Source organism: Aspergillus undulatus, assembly GCF_047715775.1.
Source record: "Aspergillus undulatus strain CBS 261.88 unplaced genomic scaffold BDV17scaffold_8, whole genome shotgun sequence".
NCBI classification, from domain to species: Eukaryota; Fungi; Ascomycota; class Eurotiomycetes; order Eurotiales; family Aspergillaceae; genus Aspergillus; species Aspergillus undulatus.
In genome coordinates, this window is record NW_027396612.1 from 382,523 (window position 1) to 401,285 (window position 18,763).

The following is an 18,763-nucleotide window of genomic DNA, read 5'->3' on the forward strand; positions in this document are numbered from 1 at the left end:
CCGACCCGAACCGCCTTCTTCTACCTCACCCGAGACTATGCAGGAAATAAATTATACCGTTAGGCCGAAAGGGCGTCATGACTACCAAATTACTCTTTAAGACAATCATATTTCCAAGTGGGTCAACTAACCAACATCCAGCACCTCGCTCGGCCTTCCCCCTATACGTATTCCCCTGACATCGACATTTATAACTTGACGGGTCAGGGGAAGCCCCTAAATGACTAAGACTCTGTCGGGGCATACTGCCTTCCGGTACCGCCTGCCCCTAGGGTTCGACCTCGATTAGTCATCATTTAGTAAGCTAGTTATTTACTCCGTAGATAGGCTGGCCTTACCGGCCACCCAATAAGACAACAATCCATCTCTTCCCATAGACTCTCAGGGTGCCAGAAACCGATCCCTTCTTTGGACTTAGCCAAGAACCGTTGGTTTTGACCCGAACAGCCACTGACCTCCAGCACTAAAAGCCTCCATGACAGCTCTGTCCGCCCTTTAAGCGGCACGTGATGTCGCTCCCTGTGACATAATTTTGTTGCGATGGCGCCAGCCTGAATCGAACTCTGCGCTCTGCGGGCTGTGAGTGGGTCCACTAGCGCGCGGCAAACGTACTGAGTTGCACGCCTATCGGCTTCGTTAAGTGAGAAATGCTGTTTTAAACCCCCATAGCTGGGGCTCCCGAGCGCGAATTCAGTCTATCTCTAAACCATGTCACGGGTTCTCAGGGAACTACCCAACAAGCCCCAAGAAAACACGTTCATAAGCACCTGTATCATTCCTCAACCTCCTCCCTGATTGTATTTCTTCGATATCTGCCACATCATCCGACCCAAGCACCCATTTACAACCATGGCCACCACCGGCAACACCCAGCAGAAATCCAACAAGAAGCCCAATCACCATCGGAGTAGCTATGCTTGCGCTTTTTCTTGATCTTCTTCCACTATTGGAGTGAGTCACTGGATTGGACGATACCGAGGCTGCTGAAGTCTGGGAGGAAAGCAAGCAACACCGCAGGCCATGCAGCCACTTCCGAGTGGTAGACATCCTGATTCACAGGAGAGGAGGACCAAGACTAACTACTCAGAGTACAGTGAAGTAATGTCGAAAACCCAATGCGGGGCTAATCTAAATCCAGAAGGCGGCCACAGCCGTCAGAATTTCAATGAGCGTTTGATGGTCGTGGACACTTCTTGATAGCACAATACCTGGATCGGGCAAGCTGTACCTGACCGCTATCATGCATTCTATTCCACCCTCTTTTTATCGCGTTCAGCATGATAGGTCCTACACCATTTTTAATCCCCAAGATGGTTTCGAATCTAATGGTCACTACTTAATGCCATACTCCTTCTGGATCAACAATGGAAGAATCAGGTCACATCTGATGTGGGGAGACTCTCCAGTAGAGCCAACTCCTTTCATTTCAGTCTTTGATGATATAGGTACCTATGTGAAGGCCTCCGTCAATCGACTTGGTTCCCCGTCTGACTTAATTCTCCGGGATCTTGCAGCTGAAGCGAGGAAACGCGTCAGACACCACCAGTGTCGAGGTGATACTGGTATTTTTATTGCCGAGATTGATACCTCATCATTGTGCCCCAAGATTCTTGATATCGAGTTCGCCGACATTACCATCCAGCTGCCAGCATGGGCAAACAACCAGGGCACAACTTTTATATCCTCTCGGGTGGTCCGTGAACATTTGAGGATTCAAAATTGTATTTTCCAGGACTCGGAGTGGTTTGCATTAGACTATATACCAATAAATATAGTCCATAAAATCAGAGCTGTTTGATTGATAACGGCATGAACACCTCGATTTACCAGACTTCTGCGGCTTTCCCGAGTCAACACTCATCCTTGCTCTGAAACCAAGTATGCCTGGCTCCTCCCAACATCCACTTCTCAACGGTGCTAACTACCAAACTCATATTTCAGCAACCTATTCCTCGCCCTCCTCTCCATAATAATTCACGATCTCTCCATTCCTGCCCTAAACATCGTGTACAAGACCCTGAACGTCCCGCACCAAATCAACCGGCTCAGCCGCAACGCACACTTCCCGCCAATCAGTATGGTGAATACCAAGCTGCGCTCGATACTGATGTACAACCGGCTCTCGAGGAGCAAGTTCCCTAGAGGGGTGATGGGGATGGGGTGGGGTGGGCGCTGCCTCATTATCGGGGTGTGGAGGAATTTAACTAGTTTAATCTTGACCTTGTGTACCTACACTCTCTGACTTGTGATTGGCTGGGATCAATCAAGCTGCACATTCCTCGCCCTCTGGTTCGTAAGCACTTCACCGAGGGGTTCACATACTTCAGAGTTCTCGACCAACGCCCTTGGAGTGATTTCCGATCCCTTCCAGCAAACCTCCGACCGAATTCCATCTCAATTTCTTCCCATTGAAGCTTTCTGCGTATCAGTTCACAGAGAAGCTCGTCTTCGGCATCTGAATAAGGACGGGCCTGTTGGCGGCTGGGGTGGAGACGAGATGCTTCTGCTCTTGCCCTGGCCCTTGTTCGGGGCCCCCTGCCTGCGGCGAGTTCAGCGTACCCCACCATGGTGGGCGCGACCTTCTTTCGACTGTGGCGCCTTGTCCGGGAGGAGCTAGGTGGGGTACACATGGTGGTCTCGGCCACAGACTGGGGGCTGCTGCATCCAGAGAAAGTGGTCTGTGATTCTCCAACCAACTGGCAGGAAGCGACGGGGCTATTCGGTCCCAAACAACCGGACAAAGAACCCTTGCTCCCATCAGAGAGAGGTTCCGTGGGGTCGATATCGTCATCTCGGCCATCATCAGCATCAATGGGGTGACTTTCGCAGGATTGGCCTATCTCATGAGACTTTGCTGTAGTTGAACTTGTTTGGTTGAGGCCCGGCCAGTTATCCATACTTCGGAGAGCCACGGAAGTTTCACAGCTCCCAATCTCGCTTTTGTTCCGTATCCAGGAGAAAAATTCATCTGGATGGGGTAAGTCGTCGCCATCGTCGATGTCGACGTTGCCTGCCTTGTCATGGTCATTTTCGAGCTTGGTGATCGTATCTGGAAGGTGCAAGATTACGGATAAGCGAGAGTGACAGGCAGCAAGACATGGTACAACTGTACAAACCTTCAGTGGATTGGCAGATGGCACTGTCTATGTGAGGGCTGCTGGGCACCCCAATAGAAGAAACAGTTGCGTTATGATGGGCAGAGGGCCTTTCTCGAGCTTTGTTCACAGGGATGAAGTTGCCATGATCAACGTGCTGTGCTGCCAGGTCGCGAAGTGCGATTCTAGGGTTGCGGGCGGGGGGAGTATAGGAATGGAAGTGCACGGAAATTGGGGGCTTCGGGGGCAACGGATGGTTCATCAGGACTGATGGGCGTGAAGCTGGGAAAGTGCAGGGTAAAGGATGGGAAAACAAAGGACCATTGTAGGAAACTTGGCGATCCATCCTGGACAACGGGCAAAGTGGGAAGCAAGGTGTGATGTGAAGGAATCTGGTAATGTTGTCTGCGTTGCTTTTTAGATTTGAGACGGACGAGGGTATTTATAACCCGCAGACCAAACGACGACTCAATTCCCAGGCTCTCCTTCTGCCACGAAAATGGGAACAACCCCAAAGGTCGAACCAATACGGAGCCCGATCCTGCACTCCTCCTCGCGCGCCTTGGAAGAAACTTATCAGGGCATTATCCGGAAAGAGTAAACGCTGAATGCACGGCACATATTCAGCGAACCCCATGCCGCCTCCGGACTCGGCGATATCCCAAATACCGCAACAGCAAATAGCCGTGCTTGTAGCATGCTTTCACAGCTGTCTATCACGGGGCGCCGGAGACCGGAAGATCCAGGTATCAGTCACGGGCTAACAGGATTCCGCGAGAACATGATCGATGACAGCGGCGAAGACGGGCAACAGGGTCATGGATGAGGCATTTATGCCATTGGGTATGTTCCTCCGAGACTCTTTCTTGTCGCTATTCAGGCAGTCCAATCGTAATCCACAACACATGGGATCAGCACGGCTGGGACGAAAACAGGGGGCGAAAACGAAGGCGCAGGACGGGCGACTGGTGGAAAGAGGATGGGGGGTGTGGGGTAGGCATCATGCGTAACGCGTAATCAGCTTTGGTTGGAGACTGTTGAGAGTTTGGAGGGTCAGATTTTTTTCTGAGATGAAGAAAATTGAAGGGGTAGGTACTGTAGAAGACTGGCAGGCAACGCAAGGCCTCAAATAAATGAATGTTCTGGGAGTACCGGTTGGAAGAACAGAGAATATGAATCATTTGGCTAGATAAAAGCCTAAGCGGACGGGGCAGAGAATCTGGAAGTGTGAGGTGACAAAAACAAAAGGCGCAGCCGCAATTTCCGACAAAGAAAAAGGGGGCGAAGCGGGCGGGCGTCTTCGGAGTTGGTGAGACGACGGGTCGCGACCGGGTGAATGCAGAATATTGGAGGGGATAGAGGAAAAAGAAGGAATTGGCAGGAGAAGAGGGTCAGAACAGCGAAGACGGTTCTTATATAGTCGCAGGGGCCGGCCGGCGGTGATGACAATACGGCGTATCGGGGAGCTATCCCGTAAGAGGGAAAACTAACCGGAAGAGGGAATTCACAGGTCCTCGCTTTACAACTCAAAACGAGCAATACAGCCATCCAAGATTCAGACTATATGCCTGGCGGTCGGTATGACAATGATCGTTCTAATTTCCGACAAATCGCGATTTACCCAACATATGACGAGTTTCGCTCAACTGAAAAACCGTTCTATCTGCGGGAACTGAAGGCGCCAGTTTCAAAGGCCTTGGCTCAGCTCCTGATAATATGCCCCAGACTGATAGGAGGGTTGAAGCAGATTCTTCTGCAAGCACCAACAGAAGCGACGTTGCCAACGCCCTATCTTCAGCAGAGCAAGACTGGAAATACCAGAAGGATTATGAAGGGGCACGAAGTGAAGAGCTCGACAAGCTGATGAGTATGATCGGTCTAGAAAGCACTAAGAAGTTCCTTGCTATCAAGTCTCAAGTTGATGCAGCTCTGCGGCAGGGGGTTGACTTCAAAGGCGAGCGCTTCAGCTCGGTACTTCTTGGGAACCCCGGCACAGGTAGCTACACCAGGCCTCCTTCCCATGGTGGGTGACTCGCTGACATTAGAAAATAGGCAAAACAACCGTTGCACGGCTTTATGCAAAGTTCCTAACGTCTATGGGTGTCCTCTCTGGCAGCTTCATAAAAGAAACAACCGGCTCTCGACTAGTGAATGGTGGTGTGACCGCTTTCGAAAAGCAGATCAATGAGATACTCAATAATGGAGGCGGGGTGCTCTTCATCGACGAGGCTTACCAACTAGTTCAGAGTGGTGCAGGTTCTTCGATTCTGGATTTCCTGCTCGCAGAGGTCGAGAACCTTACTGGGAAAGTCGTCGTGGTGTTGGCAGGTTACCGAAGGCAGATGGAGAAGTTCTTCGCTCATAATCCCGGTCTGTCCAGTCGATTCCCGCGTGAATTCGTGTTTGAGGATTATACTGAGCAGGAGCTCCGCTCAATTCTTGAGTATCAGGTCAACAAAAAGTTTAGCGGTCGTATGAAAGCCGAAGGAGGAATGGGTGGACTCTATTGTCGAATTGTTGCCCGGCGCATCAGCAGGCAACGAGGACATGAAGGATTCGGCAATGCTCGAACGGTGGAGAACGTCTTCGCTACTATACTCCAGCGTCAAGCAACACGTCTTTCTCAAGAATGAAGAAAGAAGACATCCCCTGACGCCCTCCTACTTACCAAAGAAGATCTCATCGGTCCAGAGCCAGACAAGGCACTTCAAACCTGTGACGCCTGGAAGAAGTTGCAGGCTATGATTGGACTCGCCTCCGTCAAGGACACAGTGTGTGCTCTGCTTGACAGTATACAAAGCAACTACGAACGAGAGCTCCAGGAGGAGCCGTTGGTGGAGTTTACTCTGAATCGAGTGTTCCTAGGATTTCCGGGCACTGGAAAGACAACGGTAGCCAAACTTTATGGAGAGATCCTTGTGCACATTGGATACCTGTAACGGTGAAGGTGAGATCCACCGGCCGTCGTCAACATATGTATAGCTAACTCGTTCAATTTGTGGTAGTCATTGTCAAGAATCCTGCCGACTTCGTTGGTGCCGTGCTGGGTTAGTCAGAACAAAACACGAAAGGGATCCTTGCTTCTACTGTTGGCAAGGTACTTGTCATCGACGAAGCTTATGGTCTTTTCGGAGGTGGAAGTTGTCATGGTGGGACCGTCCAAACAGACCCCTTCAAGACAGCCGTAATCGACACAATTGTTGCGGAGGCCCAGAGCAACCCAGGGGATGATCGATGTGTCTTGCTCCTCGGGTATCAGGACCAGATGACTGAGATGTTTCAAAATGTCAATCCCGGGCTATCCCGTCGATTTCCTCTAGACTCTGCGTTTACATTTGAGGATTTCTCTGACAGCGAGCTCGGTCAAATTTTTGATTTGAAGCTGAAGCAACAAGGATTCACGACGTCCGGTAGGGGGAGAAGAGCCGCAATGGAGGTTCTTTCCCGTGCCCGGAACAGGCCAAACTTCGGCAACGCAGGAGAAATTGACATCTTGTTGAACGGCGCCAAGGTTCGCCAACAGCAGCGACGTTCTGCGGGGGAAAAGTCCTCTCCTCGAAGTCAGTACGAACCGCAAGACTTTGACCCTGAGTATGATCGTGGAGAACGGATCGAGACAAATATCCCCATGCTGTTCAAAGGCATCGTGAGTTGTGAAAAGATTATCGACAAGCTTGAGGGTTATCGCCTGACCGTCAAGAATATGCGGGTATTAGATATGGACCCTAAAGAACAGGTTCCGTTCGACTTCCTTTTCCGCGGGCCGCCTGGTAAACTACCAGATCTATTATTTCAGGTTGCGATGATTGACCATTTGTAGGAACCGGTAAAACAAGCACTGCCAGGAAGATGGGCAAGGTGTACTATGACATGGGCTTATTGTCGTCGGCGAAAATGATCGAAAGCTCAGCCACTGATTTAGTAGGCCAGTACATCGGTCACACCGGTCCAAAAACCCAAGAGTTGCTGGAAAAGGCTCTGGGCAAAGTCCTCCTCATTGACGAAGCTTACCGACTCGCTGAAGGGCAGTTCGCCAAGGAGGCCATGGATGAGATTGTGGACTGCATCACAAAACCTAAGTTCTTTCAGAGGCTCATTATCATCTTGGCCGGGTATGGTAAAGACATTAATCGCCTCATGACCATCAATCCTGGGTTGACTAGTCGATTCCCTGAAGAGCTGGAGTTCAAAAGCCTTACGCCGGACGAGTGCATCGCGCTCCTCACAAACTCCCTTCAAGCAAAGAAAGCAGAGCTGTCCTCAAAGAGCACAAACTTCAATCCGGACGCCTTGGAGAACCCCAGACCAGAATTCTGCAAGGCAATGGCGGGCTCATTCTTAACCCTCACGCAGACAGCGAACTGGGCCAATGCGCGCGACGTCCAGACACTGGGCAAAGCTATATTCGGCACCGCGATCCAGACGATGCAGAACAAGGAGCTCACTGTGAGCGAAGACTTGATAACTAATAAGATCGTCCAAATGATATCTGAGCGAACCAGCCGCGCGGCAAAGAAGTTCAAGCCTAGCAACCCCATGTCTAATCTGCTAAAGCCTCGGGCTTTCGAACTGCAGCCGGCTCCGCCAAAGCTAACTACGAGCCCAAGCCAGCTGGTGCCTCAGGAGCAAGCGGTCAAAAATGAGGACCAGGCGCCTTCCCTTTCGGAAACTCCTTCGAATGCTGTACAGCGAGACGATGGGGTGTCAGATGACGTATAGAATCAGTTACTCGATGACAGTCATGCCGTACAAACTGCAGAAACAGAGTACCAGGCACTCGTCGATGATGAACGTGCAGCTAAAAAAGAAGTCGAGGACCTTCCACCCCCCCCCCCCCCCCCCCCCCCCCCCCCCCCCCCCCCCCCCCCCCCCCCCCCCCCCCCCCGGCCGACAACCCCGACCCTGATCCCGACGATGAGGCGAAGAGACGGCACGAGCAACGACGCCTTGAGGAATTGGCAAAACGGGAAAAACTAGAGGAACTGCGCAGGAAGCGGGAGAAAGAGGAAGAAGCGAGACGACAGGAGCAAAAGACCCAGCAAAAGCTCGGGTACATGGGTGTTTGCCCTGTTGGATACCAGTGGATCAAACAGAGTTCTGGGTATCGCTGTGCTGGGGGTTCTCATTCCATTTCGAATGAGAGCCTTGTGGAATCTAGATTGTTTTGATTTGAGTGTTTTATTTGTTTGGGTAGAGATAGGATTGGATTTTTTCGGTATTTCTTGACCTACCCTATTGTCTATTCTCTGGATTCGGTAGACAATGTACAGGATATTCACACCACAAAGAGACCTTTCTTGACCAGTCAGCTTGGGCTGCTTGAGCCATACCGTTGTTAGTTCACTAGGCAATCTAATCGTGTATCTTTCTTTGTCTTGAGGTCCCCATCTCTCCTTTCTCCCTTTCACTCAACTGCCCAGGGCATCTTCACCCCCGTATCCACTAGCTCCTTTTATATACAGGCCTCCCTAAGCAAGATCAAAAAATGGGCCAACAAGCCTCATCGGCCCCCCAACCCCAACCCAGCAAGTCCATCCAGGTCATTGGCGACGGCCCCGTCTACCACGGCGGCACACATTCCACAATGGGCGCCCCCAATCGAAAACAAATCCTGGGTCCGCATCGTCAGGCTCTGGCTAGCAGGGATCCCGCAAGACCATGATCTCGCCCTCGCAATCATGAAAGGTCGCCTCACCGGCTACGTCGCACTCCCCCGGCGGGCAGTTCGTACCCGAGTTATTAAGCCCAATATGCCAGTGCAGACTTCATTAATGGCGAAACATGGGTTGGCGATCTTGGAGGGCTGGTTCTATACTCCGTACTTCGTTACTGAAGGTTTCAAACTTCAAGTGCGACCCTTTCCTGTCCTGTCCGGCTGATCTCTGCCCCGTTGCCTCGTGGCTGGAGACGGATGTTCTGCTGGCATAATATTGTGCAAAGGAGGTATGGAGGTCCATAGAGCAGTTGTCGCACCGAGTCTTAGGTATTGTCGACTCGGTGCCTTGTGGGCCGTGGGTTATAGGCAGTCGAGGCGATTGTGAGGCCCGTGAGACACCCGCCATGAAGTCGAGCAACCCTGCTCCTGCTAGTTTTTCCAAGGTATCAAGATTGAAATCCTGGCTTTGAGCTAGCAGAGACTCGCACATAGGATACTGTGAGGGCGCCGCACGCGGATATCCACAAAGAACCATATCTCGGTAGCCAGGCAGCAACCCTTACTTTGGCCACGCCTTTGTGGTTTGTAGTAGGAAGGGGACTGTCTCGGAGGGGGTTTCTAGGGGTTCTGTGGATTTAGGGTAGTTGTCTATTAGCTATTGAACAGCGGAGTGGTGAATTATGGTAGAGACGTTCCTATCCCATAATGGCAGTGGATATTTGCGACCTTATAGAAGTGGTTGCCTACGTTCCTGCGAAGACGGAACTGTATACGTAGGACCTGCAGAGTCAGAAGTTCGCAACAGAGGAAAAGTGACGAGGTTTTGTTGGTCCATCTAGCCTTTTTTTTGACTATTTGATACATATGACCCGTAAACCTAGTCAGTACTGGCAGTCAATGTGAACCTAGTACCTGCGTAGATAGCGCAGATAGAGCTCCAGGGAGGTCTCGTCTTCCCTCTTGCCACCCAAGCTATCCAAGCTAGGTCATTACTACGAAGCGTCTTTTCCATTCGTCTCTAGGCTAACCTAGCCTAGCTGCAAGCCCAGCTGCAATGGGCCTGGAAGAGAGTCGGCGGCTCGAGTTTCCCCCTCTGCATACGGCGTAGCTATCGGTGGATATGGTATCGGGTGGATAGCTTCTAGCAACTCCGTCACAGCAAGTAAGACGTCAACGTAAACAGTCCCGGCACGCGCCGGCCCGGGGACGGCGACGCGAGCGCAGAGTCATGGTGAAATCAATTAGAGAGCACTGCTAACAATCCTGTTCTTGGGCAGTGTGTACGGCACGGTTTGGACTCGGTTTGAGTCGTTGACGAGGTAGTCTGTAGTCCGCAGTCTGATTATTCAGTATAGCTAGTTGCTGAGGTGGGGAGGGAAGCCAAGTACTAGAGCCAAGCGCGCGCTAGGCGAGATTGTAATCCTGAGATGGCTGCGTGACTTACGGAGTGCTAGATCCGTGGTACACAAAGGTAGCACCTCCAGTCTCTCCCTCTTTCTCGCATGAGTATCACATATTCTGGCCAGTACATCGTCGAGTGTCCGGCATCGGCGACTGTCCATGGATTTCAGCTGTGCTGCGATTCCCCGCCATGAGGAAATAATCATGCATCTCTCGGACATATCTGCACGTCTTGGAAATCATGATCTGCACCTAGATATGTACGCATCGTGGCGAAAAGGATTGCGACATGAGGAAGCCTGTAGTCCTACCATATCCCCTCATCGAAGCGGAGACGAATCGAAGGGCGAATAGATAAACCAGTGCACTAATGTAAGTTAACAAGCTTTCTGCTTGCACTGCATTAGTACCCGGCTGATCGGCCGGCCAATCGAGGAAATACAGCCAGGCCGCAGAACAGCCTCGGGACCAAGTGTTTTGAAAGGTGATACAGGGGACGTTACAGGGCGTTGATAAAGCGCATAGATCCGTTGCTTGCGGTTGGGTGCAGGCGCATTTTCTCCTCTTTCAGAAGGGTTGAAGTCGGGCGTTGGTGCAGCTGGTAGCTGGCGAGCTCGCTAAGCCTAGGCTGTTTAAGTAGAGCCTTGGGGTATATTGGACGCAGATTATGCTTCTAATGCGACCTCTCTGTTGAGTCTTGTCCGTACTATGGAGGCAGAGAGCAATGTTGACGACGCGCGGGCCAACTCGGAAACGGAGAGCTCTTTAGCGCGCGGGATCGCCAGGATACGATACTTGCCGGCTCCACCAGAAGAGATTTGGAGTAGATTGAACTCGTCGTGCCATCTTCTAAGGCTGTGAGAGTTTGTCAAACAGTAGAGTGCGAGCTTCCTTCCCTTCGGGGGTAATGTCGCCGGGCGCCCGATTACCAATCCTTGTTGGCCAGGCCCTGGAGCAAGAACGAGTGGTGCTTCTGGATGGGATGCTGTGTCCACATGGAGTCGTGGACAGCGTCGAAACTCGAAAGTACAAGATCAGCTCTGAGTGGACGGTCTAATGCAAGACACTCAACGCTGTGCCGCTAGTCATGCAACTTGAAGAATCCGGCAAGGATAATCCTTTCCGAGTTCACCAATGATGATGAAGTTGTCATGGTGCGGTTGATGTTCCATTCGGATGAAATTTGAGCCCAGTCTGTCTGTTCTCTAGGACATTCTCCGAGAGTCAATAATGCAGGCGCGTTGTTGGTGTGTAACTTGGCGGACGAAGATGTGGTGATCAATCTGTAACAATCGTTGGCATAGTATAGCGCATCATCCAAGTCCAGATCGATAAGAGTGTCTGGCATAGATTGAAATGGGATCATCGATTGGTCCATCCCGACTATACTCGACTTGGTACTTGTACGGAGATAGCGGTACACCATCGAGCTGCGACTAGGGACTAGGAGTCAGGACAGTGGATTCTGCACTTCAAGCGATAGGCGAGATTCGATAATAATCTACCGAGGAAAGCCGTCTAGTGTCTGCAGCGCGGGATCGACGGGCGACGGCGTGAGCTGCAGTGCACAGTCCAAAGCCCACTGTGGTCCTGGAATTGCAGTAGTTGCAGTAGTTGCCGGAGTTTCCCCGCGGCGGCTTCGCTGTGGCATTATGCTCGTACTCCGTATTCTGGTATTCGCCCTGGACGAGTTGATTTAGGCTGAGTCATGAAAGTATGTTCCGACGATTCCGCCTTGCAGAGTCGCAGCAAGAACGTGAAGAAAGTAATGGATGATCATCATAAATCAGGGGTGGATGCTGTAGACCGAATGTGGGCAGTGGACTGAGTTGGTGGTCGGAGTTTGTTCCGACAACGATGAAAAGACGTCATGGCGTGGGATGGCGCAGAGAATCGTTGAGTCGACCAACCGCCTGGTTGTCAATAGCAACGGTTGGACGGGGATGGACGCTGCTGAAGAAGCCTTGGATGAAACTCTCTGGAGCTTGAATTGTGCGGGGTGAAGATATATTTTTGGTGCTCCCGAGTTGCTGCTTTGAGATTCGAGTCGGAAGGCGACCAGGCGACCAGGCGACCAAGCATTAAGGCACAAAGGCATCAAGGCTGCCAGCACATGAGTTGCCGCGGAGGACTCACATCCGGTGCAGAGAACATGGCAGAGGATGAGCGCATTGTTCCCAAGCAGTCCCAGTCGCCCAGAGGCTAGCTCTGCAACGTGGAATGGGTGGCTTGTTTCCAGAACCTCGAGCGCAGACTCAGCCAGGGACTCTTTTGATTCAGCGCAGGGTTGATTGGCAAGGCCCAGCTGGGTCGTGAGGATCCCCCACACATGAACGCCCGTGGTTGCGCTTGCTCTCCCCAGAGTCCCCACACTGCGGCCTTTGCACCCGAAGCTGCTGCTCCTTTTTTAGCCGACTTGCTCATCTTGATAGGCTCGCTGATGTCGCCTCAGGAACGGCGTTGCCCGCCATTCTGGGGTCACCTCCGTCATCCTTCCTCTGCAAACGGTCGTCCAGCAGCCACGACCAAGATCGTAAGAGGAAGGCGCTTTGTACAGAGCAGTAATGGCTGGCAGTGGGAAAACACAGCGGCAACAGTTATGTCAGGTCAGTCCCTTCCCCTTGTTCAGGTAGGTACATCGAGAGACTCCTTGTCGCAAATTGGCTTGGGTCAGAGAACGGGTGCATTCCGCGTTTCCCGCTGCACTCAGAATATGAGGAATGCGCCTCGCGTCAAGCTGATACTCAAAAGGTTTGGAGTGTCTCAGCTCCTGTCATTTCTTGTTTACTCAGTAATGTCATCCTCTGTATAGCTCGTGGGCCTTAAGTACAAAGCAATGAGTACTCTCTGGAGTTGATGGTAGTCTGCCTTCTCTCATGCCCCGTGGGTATAGCAGCCTTGGTGCGTGGCAGTCCAAAATCCTCTCGGCCTGGATTGAGTTCAGACGGCGGTGGTGATTGGGTGAGACGGTGGCACAGACCCAAGCGCAGCTCCCCCGTGACTGCGCCGTGGAGCGGGTGCTTGGCTCTGACCCAGTCGTGGCCCATGCTTTGTGCTCATCGGCCCACATTTAGTGCTATTATTGGCCAGTAGCTTCGTGGTTTAATCCCGCGACAGTCATCGGGGTAAGACGCTCAATACGGACGTAACGTGCAGCTCGCGGTATCTCCATTGCTGTAACTGCCACTGACAGGGAATCTCAATCATCCAACTGCTGCTCTCAAAGAACTTCCCTTCCTCTCTCTCTTCTCTCCCCTCCAGGCCTGCTCCTCGTCCTCCTTCTCCCACCCTTGTCCGGAGCTGCTCTTTCTTCTTCTTTGCTTGCTTTCCTTATCGGAAGACCCTTGACCTCAACAATTGAACTCAATTCGCCCCTATCGATATCTCTTTGTCCCGGCTATCTCTCCGTTATCCAGTTGTCAACCAACCCGATGTTTGCTTGACTTTCCCCCAACTTCAACCTGTCAAAGCTGCTCCCAATTGTTGCAGAGAACCAGCGCATCACTTCTCTGGCTCCCCTTGGTTGAAACAGTCAGTTGGTGCACCTATCCACGGCCTTTCCCCTGGGTCCTGGATCCTGGAACCTTGAAACCCCCTGCTGACTACTCCGAGGTTGGGAGTTCGACCTCAGGAACACTTCGCCACATCCCACCATCGACTGCTTTATTTCACCCGACTGCGTCGCACCTTGCGATCGGTGAAAGGTTATTCTTACCTCTAGCTGTAAGGAGCTTCATTCCCACATTCCTCACCTTCCGCTTCTCGCTGTCAGTGCCTCGCTTTCCCCGCTATCCCAGCTCCTTCCTGTTCCCTGACCCACTGCTTAAGCTTCCATCTCATCGTGGCGATGATGTCCTCGATCCGATCGCTTCCGCCTCGACCAGTCTAGACATCCAGGCTAACCCTGATCAGTGATCTATTAGGCAGCGGAATAGTCGTCAATGGTGCCCTGATATCGCAGTTGCATTCATTCATATCTCCGTTTATCACGTCGGTGCGGTTATTGTCGATCAAGAAACTGCGGCCCTTTGTATTCTTAGCCAGCCTCGACCAGCCCACGAGCTGGTTCGTCTTTCGCTACATATACGCAGCGATAGCATGTTAATAGGCCCGATGGTGGAACAAAGCCTGGGCACAAGCCCCAAACTGGAGGATCTCTCCAGTATTTCGGAGATCCCTGGGGATGCCAATGGTGCGTGTCTCATGATTAACGCTCGTGTGATCTATATTCTAATAGTCATCAGCATCCAAGGACAGCGCGAAGAAAGTCTCAAACGCGAATCCGGCCAACATTCCTCCTTCCAAGACCGACAAGCCAAAACCCCACGGCTGTACAACCTGCGGTCGGACCTTCGCTCGACTGGAACATCTCAAGCGTCATGAGCGTTCACATACCAAGGAAAAGCCCTTCGAGTGCCCCGATTGTGCCCGCTGCTTCGCTCGCCGCGATCTCCTTCTCAGACATCAACAAAAGCTTCATATGACGACAACTCCGTCTTCGCGACCTAGAAATGCTCGGCGCGAGAGCACGGGGGCTGCTGGTCCGGCAGCCAACCGAGTCCGCAAGAACTCCATAGTCAGCAACTCTAGTAATATGCGTCCCCGAGCCAACACAATCAGCCATATCGACGGGGCTGCGATTGGGCTCGGAAACAACACGGCCCCAGGACACCCAGCTGGTCATTCTGGCCATGCCTACCATCCCAGCCTGGGCTCTTCTGTGGGTTCAAGTATCGATTACCGGGGCTATTCTTCTGCTCACCAGCCTTCTGTCAATGGGCTGCCAAAAATTGAGACGAACGGGCTACCTATGGACATCTCGGGAGGTCTACGTACGGCACCCGTGTATGGCAGCTTCGACTTCAATATTCCGGATTATATAGGTCATGGCAGCACCATCAATCCTGCTCAGCTCCATTTTGGAGGATCTCCGCAAACCTATGGGAACGACGTTCCTTCTTCTCCATATGGTACCCACCACATGACTCACACAAACGATTCCATCATGGAGGACGATTTCCAGTTCGATTGGATGCAAAGGTTCGACCCGTCCCTGCCAATGGGTAAGAATCATGAGTCTGCGATCGACGAGTCTTCACCGTCAGCCATGAGTACGGGTAGCCAAAGTGGAATCAGCGAGCCCATGATGGATGGATCGAACGCGTTCTCAATGCCGTCTGTGAGCTGGCAGAATCAATTTCCACCCCATCCAGCGACGTCTGCAAACCAGTTCGCCGATTTTACATCAACTACCTTTGAATTAGGCATTCCACCTGAAACGGTTTCTCCCAAATCTCTAATGGCTCAAAACCCTTTTGCTGAGGCCTACGCCACTCCCCCGTCCATGACTTCGGTGGGCCAGCCCATGCTAGGAGCACATTCGCAAAGCAGTATGTTTTCATCCTCTATGGCAACACGCGGAGAATCTCCTAATCCTCTCAACCTACCTTTCGCGAATAGTGCCCTACGAACTCACCATGCCCCAGCCTCAACCGATACCTTTACAGACTCCACACGACAGGCTTTATTAGCCAGTATGGCGCAGCCCTCAAGTTTTAGTCATCGCAAGTACTCTCAGCCAGCAACCGGAATGATTCAATATCGCGACCTTTACTCCCGCTCTTCCTCCAGCCTCAACTCCACCAGTCAATTACCTAGCACCGCAGACATGCAGCGCTTCATTTCCGCCTACATCACCTATTTCCATCCTCATCTGCCCTTTCTGCATATCCCTAGTCTCAATTTCCAGGCTCCCGAATACACGAATAATTTGCGCACACCAAGCGGCCATCTCAATCTCAGTTCCAGTGGCGTCGTCGGTGGCGGAGGCTGTCTGATCCTCTCCATGGCAGCCATTGGCGCTCTGTACGAATTTGACACAGCTGCGTCCAAGGATCTGTTTGAAGCATCAAAAAAAATGATTCAATTGTATCTCGAGGAACGTCGGAAAGCCGACATGTCAACCGCTGTGTCTCAGTCTGCCAACGCACGGGATAATTCCGTGCACAATACTCCGCTCTGGCTCGTTCAGGCAATGCTACTCAACGTTATTTATGGGCATACGTGTGGCGATAAGACCTCTGCTGATATCGCAAGCACTCACTGCGCGGCGTTAGTTAGCCTTGCACGAGCGGCTGACTTGACACGCCATGTCGATGCGAGAGACCTTCCACAAGACCACCTGAACGCCGGTCTGGCGGGTGGGAGTGACGAGCAGGAACTGGACCCAAGCTTAGACACCTGGGGATCCTTCGGTCTGCCTAAGGAGAAGAAAGACTGGCTAGACTGGAAGATTGTCGAGGAACGGAAACGAACATTATTTGCCATTTTTGCCGCTTCTTGCTTACTGGTCTCGGCCTACAATCATGCGCCCGCATTGACCAACTCGGAGATTCGCTTAGACCTGCCTTGTGAAGAAGACCTTTGGGCAGCCGAATCTCCTCAAGCCTGGAGGAAAATGGGTGGTCATCTCGCTTCGAAGAAGAACGTTGCTTTCTCTTCTGCACTAACTAGTTTATTAACTGCGGGTCGGCGAGCGCAGGATCCTGGTGTTGCATCCGATGACCCCAGCAGCAGTGATCTGAGACCGAGTTCTTTTGGTTGCTTTGTGCTTATATATGCCATTCACAACTACATTTGGGAGACTCGGCAGCGTCACATGGGTCGCCAGTGGACAACAAGGGAAACAGATTCTATGCGAGCCCATATTGAGCCCGCCTTGCGAGCATGGCAGACTGCCTGGACTACGAACCCCTCGCACAGCTTGGAGCGACCCAATCCCTATGGAGCGGGTCCCCTCTCTGCAGATAGCATTCCGTTGCTAGACCTCGCCTATGTTCGTCTCTATATCGACCTTGGACGTTGCAAGGAAGCATTTTGGCAGCGGGACTGGAACGCCATGGCCGATGAACTGGCTCGTGGGACAGATTTGGATAATGCCGTAGACGGGGTTCCACCGGATGTCTTGGACCCTTCGATCACGAATGACGCGAATCAGATGAATCTCCGACGTGGCTCGATAGCGGATCTCGGCGTTGGGAACCTTGCAATCTCCCAATCACCGACGCAAGGACGATCACAAACCCTACTAGGCGTCTACCGGCCTGGGCAAACAAACCGCGAAAAACTCCTGCGCAGGGCAGCATGCTACGCGGCGGACTCTTTCGCCATGTCTGATCAGCTTGGCAATACCTTTGCCGACTTCACCTGTCGAGAATTGCCGCTGCAAAGCGCCATGTGCACATTCGACTGCGCTGAAGTTCTCGCCGAATGGGTCACAACAGTCCAGGAACGTGTCGGGCCGTACCTAGGAATCTTAGGTCGGGACAACATTGATTTTGCACAAGCTGCTGAAAGCATGCTTCTTGAGGATGAGGACTGTAAGCTTCTAGAGAAGACTAGGGATATTCTTGCGAGCATTGAGCACAAGATGCAAAGAGATATTCTCGGCGGTTCGGTCGGTTTGCAGCGGCAGCCAGGCAGTACTGAGGGGGGTTATGGTTGTCAGATACTACTTGCCACAGCTAGTCTGCTCGATAGGGCTTCCGTATGGCCGGGTAAGCTAATCATCGTCCTCGATTTTTTCAACAACCACTAACTAATTCAGTGATGAAACTTATGGCCCGGTCTCTGGAATCACAAGCTATGCGATTGAAAGAACGCGCGGAGCATTCGACCATTGGGACCACTCATTGAGCCACTGTATCCGTTTCCTAAAACCGCAGCATACCGTCTCAAGGCCCTGGTGTCACGCTGCAACGCTGGTTCACTGCGGCGTCTTGCGCTTACAATGTGCAAAACTCACCAGCGCTTTCTGTCTCTTCCTGCAATGAGACTCTTCGCACAATCGCTTTTACCTTCGATTCCCTCAAGGTATAAAGTTTGATCGAAGCCCTTGCAAATTTCTTGCAGCGACTAGGTCTTCGCCACAACGTTCTACGACAATTCGCTAGCCATTCTCCATGATACTACTTTCTGCACGACATTTCTTGGAGTTGCAACTGACATTTGGTCTCATTTCATTCCCATTTGCTTCAGAGTCTGAACGTGTTATATTTACGAGATTGAGTTGTACTGCTATACACTGGTGTTGCTTGATTTGAATTGATAACCCGCCATGACATGATTTTCTCCCCCCGAATGATGATGTTTCTTCACGACTTTGTTTTTGAGTCTTCCTCTTCGATCTGTCTTTTGTTTTTGTTCGATTTCTACTAGCTTCTATCTCCATTGCACTTATCTGTTTCCTTGTGCATTACGATTGAAGACTCATCTCACGATTACGCTGCTCTTGTTTACGCCGCATGTATTAAAATCTGCTTTTATATGGAACGCATAGGTGGGATACGTCTGACGCATTTCGAGCATCCCTTGCCTGGCGCAGCGAGAAGGGTTGGAATTCTCAATGACCATGATGCATGCATGATGTCTGAACTGAGATGCGCCTGTGGGTGCAATGCGCTGCGGCGCATGCGATAAGATATACCAGAGACGGCCCATCGATATATTCCATATCCATATGCATAGACACCGATACACACCTTGTACATATTGAGTGAATGACAAATGGTTCCGCTACCTTTTATTGTCCAAGTAGGCGCAACTAAATTCC

General features: G+C 51.7%; 5 protein-coding genes across 5 annotated transcripts; 3 read left to right on the forward strand and 2 right to left on the reverse strand.

Annotated features, from left to right (window-relative positions):
- The first annotated feature begins 1,144 nt into the window (after positions 1-1,144).
- On the forward strand, positions 1,145-2,033 carry BDV17DRAFT_227850 (uncharacterized protein). Its single transcript, XM_073755729.1, has 3 exons — positions 1,145-1,445; positions 1,515-1,878; positions 1,942-2,033. Exons 1-2 carry the CDS (start codon positions 1,241-1,243, stop codon positions 1,796-1,798), a joined length of 489 nt encoding a protein of 162 aa, XP_073618722.1. The 5' UTR covers positions 1,145-1,240; the 3' UTR covers positions 1,799-1,878; positions 1,942-2,033.
- On the reverse strand, positions 1,968-3,662 carry BDV17DRAFT_227782 (uncharacterized protein). The gene is made up of 3 exons (XM_073755728.1): positions 3,117-3,662; positions 2,206-3,049; positions 1,968-2,138 (listed from the first exon to the last, which is right to left on the reverse strand). Coding segments are annotated over exons 1-3 (1,170 nt in total). The 5' UTR covers positions 3,442-3,662; the 3' UTR covers positions 1,968-2,137.
- Positions 3,663-4,229: 567 nt separating this feature from the next.
- On the reverse strand, positions 4,230-4,808 carry BDV17DRAFT_227780 (uncharacterized protein). Its single transcript, XM_073755727.1, has one exon. The coding sequence runs from the start codon at positions 4,641-4,643 to the stop codon at positions 4,293-4,295; it is 351 nt and encodes a 116-aa protein (XP_073618724.1). The 5' UTR covers positions 4,644-4,808; the 3' UTR covers positions 4,230-4,292.
- Positions 4,809-4,811: 3 nt separating this feature from the next.
- On the forward strand, positions 4,812-8,263 carry GbpA (the record flags this gene model as incomplete). The annotated part of the gene is made up of 7 exons (XM_073759810.1): positions 4,812-5,091; positions 5,148-5,711; positions 5,769-6,013; positions 6,112-6,135; positions 6,193-6,865; positions 6,916-7,808; positions 8,015-8,263. The coding sequence occupies 7 exons, from the start codon at positions 4,812-4,814 to the stop codon at positions 8,261-8,263; spliced, it is 2,928 nt and encodes a 975-aa protein (XP_073618725.1).
- A 5,596-nt stretch (positions 8,264-13,859) lies between these two features.
- amdX (putative C2H2 transcription factor (AmdX)) lies at positions 13,860-17,974 on the forward strand. The gene is made up of 3 exons (XM_073755730.1): positions 13,860-14,344; positions 14,397-17,708; positions 17,759-17,974. The coding sequence occupies exons 1-3, from the start codon at positions 14,251-14,253 to the stop codon at positions 17,845-17,847; spliced, it is 3,495 nt and encodes a 1,164-aa protein (XP_073618726.1). The 5' UTR covers positions 13,860-14,250; the 3' UTR covers positions 17,848-17,974.
- Positions 17,975-18,763: the final 789 nt, after the last annotated feature.